The 10,531-nt window shown below is 43.6% G+C and overlaps 2 protein-coding genes across 2 annotated transcripts in view; one reads left to right on the plus strand and one right to left on the minus strand.

Moving 5' to 3' along the window:
* The first annotated feature begins 16 nt into the window (after positions 1 to 16).
* Positions 17 to 2,353, plus strand: arl1 (ADP-ribosylation factor-like 1). The gene is made up of 6 exons (XM_007577390.2): positions 17 to 112; positions 692 to 829; positions 1,152 to 1,233; positions 1,365 to 1,476; positions 1,638 to 1,816; positions 1,954 to 2,353. Exons 1-6 carry the CDS (start codon positions 109 to 111, stop codon positions 1,982 to 1,984), a joined length of 546 nt encoding a protein of 181 aa, XP_007577452.1. The 5' UTR covers positions 17 to 108; the 3' UTR covers positions 1,985 to 2,353.
* A 483-nt stretch (positions 2,354 to 2,836) lies between these two features.
* utp20 (UTP20 small subunit processome component) overlaps positions 2,837 to 10,531 on the minus strand; it is a 30,108-nt gene continuing 22,413 nt past the window's right edge. Inside the window, exons 44-61 of the mRNA XM_007577424.2 lie at positions 10,204 to 10,302; positions 9,934 to 10,101; positions 8,913 to 9,079; positions 8,656 to 8,803; positions 8,452 to 8,568; positions 8,198 to 8,368; positions 7,603 to 7,734; positions 7,400 to 7,510; positions 7,177 to 7,326; positions 6,896 to 7,078; positions 6,139 to 6,270; positions 5,596 to 5,728; positions 5,337 to 5,521; positions 5,185 to 5,256; positions 4,829 to 5,104; positions 4,098 to 4,224; positions 3,864 to 4,009; positions 2,837 to 3,784 (exon numbers count right to left, since the gene is read on the minus strand). Coding sequence (XP_007577486.1) covers positions 3,629 to 3,784; positions 3,864 to 4,009; positions 4,098 to 4,224; positions 4,829 to 5,104; positions 5,185 to 5,256; positions 5,337 to 5,521; positions 5,596 to 5,728; positions 6,139 to 6,270; positions 6,896 to 7,078; positions 7,177 to 7,326; positions 7,400 to 7,510; positions 7,603 to 7,734; positions 8,198 to 8,368; positions 8,452 to 8,568; positions 8,656 to 8,803; positions 8,913 to 9,079; positions 9,934 to 10,101; positions 10,204 to 10,302 — 2,673 coding nt within the window. The 3' untranslated portion in view covers positions 2,837 to 3,628. The remainder of the gene's footprint in view (positions 3,785 to 3,863; positions 4,010 to 4,097; positions 4,225 to 4,828; positions 5,105 to 5,184; positions 5,257 to 5,336; positions 5,522 to 5,595; positions 5,729 to 6,138; positions 6,271 to 6,895; positions 7,079 to 7,176; positions 7,327 to 7,399; positions 7,511 to 7,602; positions 7,735 to 8,197; positions 8,369 to 8,451; positions 8,569 to 8,655; positions 8,804 to 8,912; positions 9,080 to 9,933; positions 10,102 to 10,203; positions 10,303 to 10,531) is intronic.

A 10,531-nucleotide genomic window follows, 5' to 3' on the forward strand; every position in this document is an offset into this window, starting at 1 on the left:
CGAGCAAATCCACGCGAGAGTTAATGACGTCTTCCAGCGACACGTCAGCCAGACGGAACCAACCTGGCAACTACACATTTATAATTCGAGGAACGAGATTTTGAGGAAATGGGTGCGTAATTCAGTTTTTCTTTTATTAAATTAGATATTTTTCAACAGCATACATTGAAAATTATATATACAACATATTCAACAGAGCTACATCAGCGTTCTCGTTTTGCTTCCGTGCTTTAGCGCGAGGTGCAGTTGATGCCAGCCTGCTTAGCTAATGCTAATGGCTAGTTGTTTATAGTGTTCATTTTATTGTGTTTGGCTGGTTACGGTTTTTCTGTGCGGTGTTTAGCTTATATTCTGGCCTTTCTATCCAGAAACTTTCTGTGAGAGTAATAAAGCATGACATTATGTCTTAAAATCATAATGCTGTCACTAATGGTAGGGACTGGGAGCTAACCTGAGCTACCTCGATAAACGTGAATGATGGAGACCTGTGGAAAAATAAACAAAAAAAAATGCTTGTATTCGTGCACCCTATTTATTTTTTCCTTCTATAGATACATCTGATGTATTTAAAAGAAAAAAAAAAAGATATTCAACCGTAAAAAAAACCAAAAACAATAAACAAAACCCCCAATCAGCTAACTCAGAACTGAATTCATCAAAGTATCGTATATGCGGTGTGTTTCCTCTCCAGGGGGTTTCTTCTCCAGTCTCTTTTCTGGCCTGTTTGGCACCAGGGAGATGAGGATTTTGATTCTGGGCTTGGACGGTGCAGGGAAAACCACCATTCTGTACAGGCTGCAGGTTGGAGAAGTGGTCACCACGATTCCTAGTATGTACTGCTCCTTCCTATGTCCTTGTACCTAAATTTAGCTTTAAAATTTTAATTCTAATGAAAACACAAAAAATGATCCTGTGGCAATTATTTCCTATTGCTGGAGAATCTTGTTTTACTGGTTTATAGTTATACCATGATCGCAGTCATGATTTCCGCTTATATGTGACACTCTGCAGGTAAATTAGTTCTGCTTGACATTAAGCCATCTATTATTTCTGATGTTTTCCCAGGCAGTTGAATTTAGAAATGCAGTGTATTGAGTATTGTCAGATTACAAAGTGCTGATAACTTATATTCCTTATCCGTCCCTTTATAGCTATTGGTTTCAATGTTGAGACAGTCACATACAAGAACCTGAAGTTCCAGGTGTGGGATCTGGGAGGACAGACAAGCATCAGGTATGTGGGAGGCTACTGGAAATGTGCATATGGTTGAAGAGTAGAGATTATGAGGTTTTGTATTTGATTCATATTTATATTTCACATCAATAACAAGTTCTGTCACCCTCTAATATGTCTCTCCTCTCCAGACCCTATTGGCGGTGTTATTACTCAAACACAGACGCTGTGATCTATGTGGTCGACAGCAGCGACCGTGACAGGATGGGCATCTCCAAGTCAGAGCTGGTGGCCATGTTGGAGGTAAATGCATCCACTATCCAAAATCTTTGCTATGAGAATTATAGTGCCTTACAAAAGTATCCACACCGCTTTAAATTTCTCACATTAAAGGCCAAAAACGCAAAAGTTGAATATTTCAGCCATTTATCTTTGCTAAAATTGTTGTATGTCGTCGTTTACAGGAAGAAGAGCTAAAGAAAGCCATCCTGGTGGTATTTGCCAACAAACAGGACATGGACCAGGCAATGACGCCGACTGAGGTGGCCAACGCTCTAGGCCTTCCTGCCCTCAAAGACAGGAAGTGGCAGATCTTCAAGACCTCAGCCACCAAAGGAACAGGCCTGGATGAGGCCATGGAGTGGTAAGCTACATTTCCAGAGCTAGCTTCTGTTTGTGTAGACGTATACCTGGCTAAGCAGAACCAACTTGTATTGACTTAACAGTTGTATCTGCTTGTTTACTCAAGTTGAATTATATTTGCTTTGTCTTCGCTCGTAGGTTGGTGGATGCCCTGAAGAGTCGGCAGTAAGAGGCGGAGCCCCATCCTGTATATACTCCTAAACTTTGACCCCCTCGCTTTGAAGCCTTGTGACTGACCCTTACCTATTCCCCTATTTTTCTTTGGACCAGTGATTGCACTCCTCCTCCAGTCATACACCCACATAAAGCCTTGACCAAGTCCTCCCAATGCCTAACGCCTTTTAAGCCTGGGACTGAGAAGAGAAGGCTGCAGTAAAATCTGGAGTCAGCACAGATATTTTGAAAGTAAATCCCACATGACACAACCTCAAGAATCAACTCCTGTTATTTGGATTTAATAAACTCCAATGTCAGTGACAAGAAGATCCACCAGGGGGCGATAAAGCACCACACAATAAACATGGCTTATGTTTCTGGAGTCGGTCTTTTAGCCAAGTGTTGCTGCAGCCTGGGCTGTCCGCTTCGTTATGGATTTCGGTTTTTTTTTTTCTTCCTACTGATTTGTTTCAATTATTCTAGTGGTTGGAATCTTTTGAATGCAGCTTTGGCATATTTAGTTAATTAGTCATTGAACACTAACTGTATGCTCAAAGTTTTATGGTTGCATATTTATACCTGCTTGTACAGTAAAATTGATTCTGAGTAATGAATGAAGTCCGTTATTGTACCAATATTGAAACTTTGTTATATTTATTCCAAATAATTAATAGGATAGCCGCAGGTTATCCTATTAGTAAGCAAATAAAAATTTAAACCGAAAAATTATAAATATAGGGAAGTGTTGGGAGATACTGCTGTATAACAATGAAGTTATCTCAAAAACGGACATTTTGGAAGCAGGCTTTGTGCTTCTCATGCCTTAACCCCGGTAGAAACCAGTTTTTTTTTGGGGGGGGGGTTGGGCACAGAATGTACATAACCTCGTATGGGTTGGTGACGGAAGTAAACCGGTGGCAAAAAGAAACGTCGTTCAACAAACGGAAGACAAATTTGTACTTACCCATGATGACGCAAAAAAAGCTAGCTAGCATGGCTAGTTGGCGGTGGCCTCAACCGCGCGCGACTCAAACAGAACAGAAAAGTTCCGCAAGAATAAAAAACTACAGAAGATTAAATACTCCTGCCACGACAAAACTTAATACCTGGAATTGATATATTTAAAGCCAATTTACAATTTAATGAATTTAAGACGTTTTAACGACGTGCGGACATCCTGTAAAGACCAAAGCTGAAAATTGCAGTTGGTTGAATGACCACTAGAGGCGCAGTGGTTCCTCAATCCCAACCCACTTCCTGGACATAAGGGAAAATGATCTAGAATGCATTTTGTAACAACTAAAGCAGCTCGAACGTTTACAACCAGTTTTTAGTTGACATTATAATTAAACTTACTTTCTATTAAAGAGATCTAACTAATCTCTGCGCTGAGAATGAATTCCACTATGCTCTGCAAACATGTTGGTTTATTTCTCTTTTACAAAAACATAGATTATCACAATCCCGTTATTGATCCACAGCGGGAAAGTAAAATTGTCTTTGATTTATTATTTACATGATTCCACGTGTTAAGGCTGCAGGGCATCCAGATGTTTGACAGTCACACTGTAACAGCAGAAGATCTAAGAACGCAACAGGCCATACCACAGCCCAGATAGACCTGTTTGGAGTCAGGTTTCAGTCCGATGTGTATGACTCACTGCACCATCGCCAGGTCTTTGAGCGCATGACTGCGATGCTTCTTGGCTTTATATCCAGGCCGCAGGACCTCAATTTTTCTCTTCTTGGCTTCGATTTTTTTCTTGTTCTTCTTAAGTTTCTTTTTAGCGGCGATGTCTGGGTTGGCCACCGCCTGCATGGTGGAGAGTAAATATTAAAACACAAACGTACGGGTGAAACCTTGTACATCATGGGTCTGGCGCTCGTCATACCTGCATGGCTCTGTGTCTCTTGCGAGCTGCTCGCCTCTGTGAGAACTCCTTCTGGACGGCAGAGAAGGCCAGGGAGAATCTCTCCAGCCCCACCTGCTTCTTCAGCAGCTCAATCAGCTCCTGCGCCAAGTTCTTCAAGGTCGGATCTGGACAAAATGGAGAAATATGGATTTAAATCTACCAAGACTACCTTTCTTGTATTTTTCGTTTACTCTTTGCCAGTCAGACGGAGACCTTGCTCAGCATATGTGCTGTCCAGCTCTCTGTACAGAGGAGTGATGATGGTGGTGAGGTAGGGGCCAAGGCGTTCCTTCCCCAGGTCCACCGCTGTGGCTCCCAGGAACTTAAACACACACGTTCTCTGTGGGAAAAAGCCGAGACGAGAGGCAAGAGGTGATGAAATGTCACACTAATCAAAGCCCTAAAACTATTTTCACATTTTGTCCAATCATAAACACCCTCCCTACAGTGGTGGCAGCACCATGATGTAGGGATGCTGTTCATCAGCAGGGGCCTCTACATGTATCTATATGGTTGCTTGGATTATGTATGGGTTTTTTAATGAACATATTGATTTAATTATTCATATTTGTATAATTTATTGTTTGTTTTATTGGGATAGTGTGTGACTTGGAGTGGGAGACATGGACTTAGAATTTTATTGGGATCATTTTAGGTACAACTATGACAAAGACGCTAAACTATGTTTTGAAGAACAATAAATTGTCCCAGTAATTATTGTGAAAAACAATGACAAGATATTGATAATGTCATAATAATGCAAGTTCACCCTCTCAGTGACTAATACACTTTAATTTTGTAAAGAACACTTAACATAGGAACTAGAAAATATTTTAAATATAAAAAAATTATTTATATGTTACTGATATTTATTGATAAACTCGAGAAAATCTGTGGCTAAAAATAAAAATTGATGCTGAAGATGAACCTGACGATCTGCTCACCTTGAGAGGAACCTTAGGAGCGTAAGCTGCTTCTCTCTTCGCCATCAGAGACAGCTTCTTCATGAGCCACAGCAAAGAAGGAGGCCTGTTGTCTTTTTCATTATCAACCTCTTCTTCCTCCTCCTCCACTTCCTGTTCGTCTTCGTGATCGCCGTCGTCTTGATCAGCGTCCTCTCCATTTCCCGTCTCATTTTTCCCCTCTTCTAGAGTGGTGATGTGAGACTCTGGGGAGATGAGGTAAATCACCTTTCCAACGAAGAGGAGGTTTTTGATCACCTGCGAACAGGAAGTCGGACATTTATGCACCAGATCAAACTGCAGAAGTTAAACTTGATGTTTCAGGTGTAACTTCGTACCTGCTCTCCCGACGCCGTGTCCAGGAACTTGGACTGCAGCTGGCTGCAGAAGCTCAAAGCCAACTCTCTCATCTGGAAACAGAAGGAAAGCGGAAGTGAGACGCAGGAGTTTAAGACGGATGCGAAGCCAAAAAAAGTGATGTTGGGCTCACCTTCTTGTCCAGGTTGTTGGTGATGAAGTCTACAGCCGCCGGGTGAGACGAGGCGTCTCCCTTCGTTTCCCTCCAAACGGCGACCAACTGCTCGGCCGGCTGAGCGGCGAAGAGCTGACCGAAGAGCTGCGAGGCGGTTAGCCACACCCAGCAGTGAGGGTGCCGCAGGTGGGCTTCCACGTGACCTGAAACGGGTTTGAGGGGTGTTCAAGAGCGAATTTGTTTTGGAAAGAGGGTGGGGCGTCTAAGACATGCTTACCCCACATGTGAAGCAGCGTGTCGTGAGGCTTCCTGAGCTCCAGCACACCGCAGTGTTTGTTTAATTTGGAGATGAGGGTGAGATAACTGAACAGCAGCCGGTCGGCTCCTTTCTCCTCCTCGACCTCATCGATCTGACGGGGAGACGTGAAGATTCTTTACAATTTTTCCATCCTTTTCTAAAACGACTTTGCTTCTACAGTGTTCCACCGACTCAAAATTAGGACTTTTTAAGACCATTTAAGACTTATATCTCCACGGAAATGTACAAATTTCGCTAGCTGGTTGGCAAGTGTATGTTAGCCGTCTCAAATCACAGAATGAACAGAAAACGTCTGAGTGTGACTTCAACTTTTGCCTGACAGAAATGTCCCAGAAGAAAAAAAAATACACAGAATATGCGGGATTAAATAGTCCTGTCAAAACAAAACTTAAGACCTGTGATTAAATTACTTTTTAAAAACCAATTTAAGACATTTTCAGTCCTTAATTTTAGTTACACGCATGTAAGACTTTTTAAGGATGCTGTTGTATGTTTACTCACATCTTCATAGGCGTCAGGTTGGATCTCTTTCTCCAGCAGAGGCAGCAGGTCGTCCAACCGACTGGAGAATTTCTCCTCCTCCACTTCCACAAACAAGCCGCAAACCTGAACGCCGACGCGCCGCAGCGTGGTCTGAAGAGGAAAACATCGACATGGCTTTTAAAAAGGATGTGACAATTAACCGATAGGTCTTTAAATCTCTTAGTTACGAATAATCCCTGAACTTTTCCACTTTTGTCGCACTAAAGCTACAAACTACTGGACTTAATTGGGATTTTAGGTAATAAACCAACACAAAATAGGGAATAATTGTGAAGTGGGTTGTAAAATTTTGTGCGCATCTATATTCACCCAAAAAGAAGAAAACTGAGCACAACAATGAGTTGGTCAATTATGTAAATTCAAGGGATGCACCGATTGAAGTTTTCTGGCCAATCACCGATCTTTAAAGAGTCCAATTTTGTTTAAAACACAATTATCCCTGATTTTGACCAAACTTAGGTAAACTTATGAATTCAAGAGAAGCTACAAAGTTTTCAGACATTTAGGAAATAGAAAGAATTTGGGTAATTTTTATCTAAAACGAGAGGCTTGATCACAAACAGTGTGTCTTTTTATATTTGGTATCAACTGTACTGGTCGATCTCCAATCCCTCAAAATGAAGGAAATCGGAGCCGATTTATCAGTTCGATCCCACACCAAAAAAGCATTTGTGATAAAATGTGGAAAGGTTCAGAGGTGTGAATGCCTCAGCACCTTTTCTGCAGTGAGCCAGATGTTGACATAGGAGTACAGCACGTTTTGGTGGTGTACGTCCAGCTGGCCGAGCAGCGCCTTGATGGCCATGGCGGCCATTTTCTTACAGCGCACCGAGTCGTCGTTGATGATGATCAGAGCCAGAGGGGGGAAGAACAGGCTGCTGTAATCCGCCAGCAGATTCTGAATGACAAAACCAGAATGTTATTCATATATTCGCAAAAATCTGTAATTGTCAGGAATATCGTGTTAGAAAGAAAAAACAAGGATTCGATCTGAACCTGAGGGAACATCTGGAAGATGGAGGCCAGCAGTTCCAACACCGACTCCCTGCCGGTGTCCAGCTCGTACTGCAGCTGGGCCACCACGAAGTCCAGGTGGGACTTCAGCTTCTTCCCCAGCGGGTAGTCCAGCAGGTACTTCAGGTAGATCTGCACCGCACAAAACCTACGGTCAGACGCCAGCACAGACCTCTGCTTCAGAAACGCCTCGGCTTGTTCTTACGTGTCGGCAGTGAGTTCTGATCATGTTGTTGCTCCCGGTGACGGACAACTTGGCCACCTTCTTCAACACCTGCTCCATCTCTGGGACGATGAGCTTCCTGGACAGGATGGCCTGGAGTGGTCCGACGCATGAAAACAACACGGCTGAGAGGGGGGCCGAAGGCTTCCTGACGCCGTGTTGCACCACGGAGCTACGGCGCTTACCTTGAGCAGGCCAAAGGCGGTGGCTTGGCGTGACTGGTCGTAGATGTCCTCCTCGGCGTAGCCCAGCAGCACCTGCAGCTGCGTCTCAGAGATCTTGTTACTTTTGATGTTCTTTACGAGAATGGTCATGGTCTGCACAGCAGAACGAGGTCAGTTCAGTGTCGGTGTTTAGTTAGTCCATATGCAAAAGAGTAAAAAACAAACAAAAAAAAAAACTGTTGTTTATTAGTGGAAAAACGTATTTGGACGAGTCTTCCTGGGACAAGAATGTGGCCTTTTAAGTGGAAAAAAACACTAGAAGAGAGGGGGAGAGAGAAAGAAAGAAAGAGAAAAAGAGAAAGACAGCAAGAAAGAGAGGAAAACAAAAACAGAGAGAAAGGGAGAGAGAAAAAAAGGCAGGAAAAGACAGAAAGACAATTTTGCTGGACGATAAATTGTCCCAGTAACTATCGCTATAAACGATAACGTTGTTGTTTCGAGACATCCAAAACATTCTCAATAAACTACAACCAAAAGCAAGAAATAGAATTATGATGTAGTTGTAAACTTCAAAAATTTCTTGCGTATTTCTCCTACAGTTTGCATTTCTCTCTACCTTGAAGCAGTTCTGGACCAGCTGGTAGTTCTCTCCCCGCGCCGCGCCGGCCTTGGAGTAATCCTTCAGCAGGACAAAGAGCTGCCTGGTCAGCTGCTGGGCGTTCTGCTTCACGGCCGGCAGAGGGAACCTCAGCAGCCAGGTGAATGCCACCAGAGCCTCGGTGATCACCTGGGGAGGACGCGTCGTGTCAGGTGGGATTTGAACAGCAGCGACAGAAAGGTAACCACGGTGACGGGGTAAATGGCCGGTACCTTCACGTGCATGGAGTCAAGGCACTGGAGCAGCAGCTGGATGAAGGGATCCAGCATCTCCAGAGCCGACGCCTCGGATGAATTCACTTTAGATTTCTTCAGACTTAAGTGGAGCAACTGGAGGATTCGAATGTGGAATATTTAATGACTTGTAGCTTAAGAGGGTAGATCAAACGGTGCAGACCACTGTGTGGGTTTGGTCACCTTGAGTCCGGCGTCCACCAGGATGTGCATGTTTGTGCGGCTGCTGACAGGGGCTTTCTGCCCCCCTCTCTTCGGGGTCGGAGGCAGCAGCAGACAGCTGGGAGGGGGCAGCCTGGGGTCAGGGGGCGGCTCCACCGACGCTTTCTCTCTGGAAAAAAACACACACAAAGCAGCAGAGCGAGTTAGCCGCTGCCGCCTCAGGGTCGGTTTGAGCGTGTTAGCGTTAGCAGAAGAGGTGGGGGGGTTGTCTGGCCTACCGGTCCCTCTTGGTGAGCAGCGGCAGGCTCTCGCTGACCAGCCCGTGGCTCAGCAGCAGCACGTCCCGCGAGCTCATCCCGCTGTTTTCCAGCAGACCCAGGATCAGCCGCCGCAGCACGGCCGCCACACGGTTACACACCTTCAGACGAGAGGAGGTCTCCAGGATCTGGAGCGAGGAAAAGAAAGAAAAACAAAAAAGAAAAAGATCTTTACAGATGTATACGGGGGTTTGAACACTTTTTCTCACTGCAAAATTCTAGCGCTTTTCAAGCATTTCTCAGCTAAGGTTTAGTTCATAAAAGTGAACTAAAAAAATCAAAACAAAACATTTCAATTAATTTTTCACTGTAGATTCTACAGCAGTGACAAAGTAAACTAAAACTTAACAACATAAAAATATGTTTCTTAATGTCTCTTTCACACAACTTTTACACATGAGTGGTGTGAGGAAAAAACATTTAGCAAAAAAAAAAATTATAAAAAAATACCCCAATTCAATTTGTTGAATGTAAAAAATACAAGCAAACCATTCGTTCAGTTACACAGATGAAGTCATTGAGCCATTAGGAATAATTAATAAGGTAATTAACCTTCCTGCTCAAATTAAATGCTTAAACACTCATACCAGGAAAGTCACAAAAATATCTGTAAAAACATGTTCTTGCTATGTTTTCTGGCATTTAGCAAGTAAGAATAACTTTTAGATTTCTAACTGACCTCAAACAAGAAAATTGATTTAATTTCAGACAGTTTTAAATAAAAATGTCTCTTACGTTTTATTATTTTGTTAAACAGATTAGAAATTTAAGCTTTTGATCAAACATTATATTGCACTTTTTTTTTACAAAACTGAGCAGTTTGAATATCAAGCACCTTCAACGACTTTATGCACAAATCAAGCACTTTCCAAGCCTTTGAAAACACCTGCAAAATATTCAAGCCTTTTCAAGGATTCCCAGCAGCCAATCGAACCCTGAACACCACTAAATCCCGCCTCTTCCTGCTCGGCTCCGCCCTCACCTCCTTCAGCGGCAGGACCAGCTTGGTAACGCTCTCCTTGCTGCAGAAGCGCGCCAGCAGCTCGTACGAGTCCATGCTCTTGCTGTGTCGCGCCTCCATCACCTTGGAAACGATGCCCTTGACTTCCTTCTCCTCGGCGACGGCGCCGAACAGCTCGTTGTTGAAGATCTGATGGGCAAAGAGCGAAAAGCGGCCATTTAGGTGAGAGAAGAAAAACAAGAAGAAAACTGAAGAGTTTCTATGTGGAATCTGGAGGTGGGAAGCTCTTACTCCGATCAGCATGCTCATGCAGGGGTCCAGGTCTCCGCTCTTCAGCGTCGGGCTGATGGCAGACAGCAGGTGGTACACTGTGAACGTCAGCACGTGCAACTGGTTGGACGGAGGGCGGGAAACGGATGAGAGAAAAACCAAAAGGTCTTTACTTCATATACAACTTTGTCACATTCTGCCACAAAATGATAAACGTCAAAGTTTGCAGCATGTACAAGATGGTCAGAGATGATAATGTGATTAGGGCCAAAATTAGTACTAGTTGCACTAATTAGCAACTAGCACAACTAAGTCTATGAGGTCACAGAGCCCTATGAGGTCACAGAGC

This window comes from Poecilia formosa, unplaced genomic scaffold (genome assembly GCF_000485575.1).
Source record: "Poecilia formosa unplaced genomic scaffold, Poecilia_formosa-5.1.2 Scaffold9, whole genome shotgun sequence".
In the NCBI taxonomy this organism is placed as follows: Eukaryota; Metazoa; Chordata; class Actinopteri; order Cyprinodontiformes; family Poeciliidae; genus Poecilia; species Poecilia formosa.

Excerpts from the sequence above, each read along its gene's own strand:
- arl1 (XM_007577390.2), top strand. Across the intron at positions 830-1,151 it reads AGTGGTCACCACGATTCCTA|CTATTGGTTTCAATGTTGAG; the intron begins GTATGTACTGCT and ends GTCCCTTTATAG. Across the intron at positions 1,817-1,953 it reads CTGGATGAGGCCATGGAGTG|GTTGGTGGATGCCCTGAAGA; the intron begins GTAAGCTACATT and ends CTTCGCTCGTAG.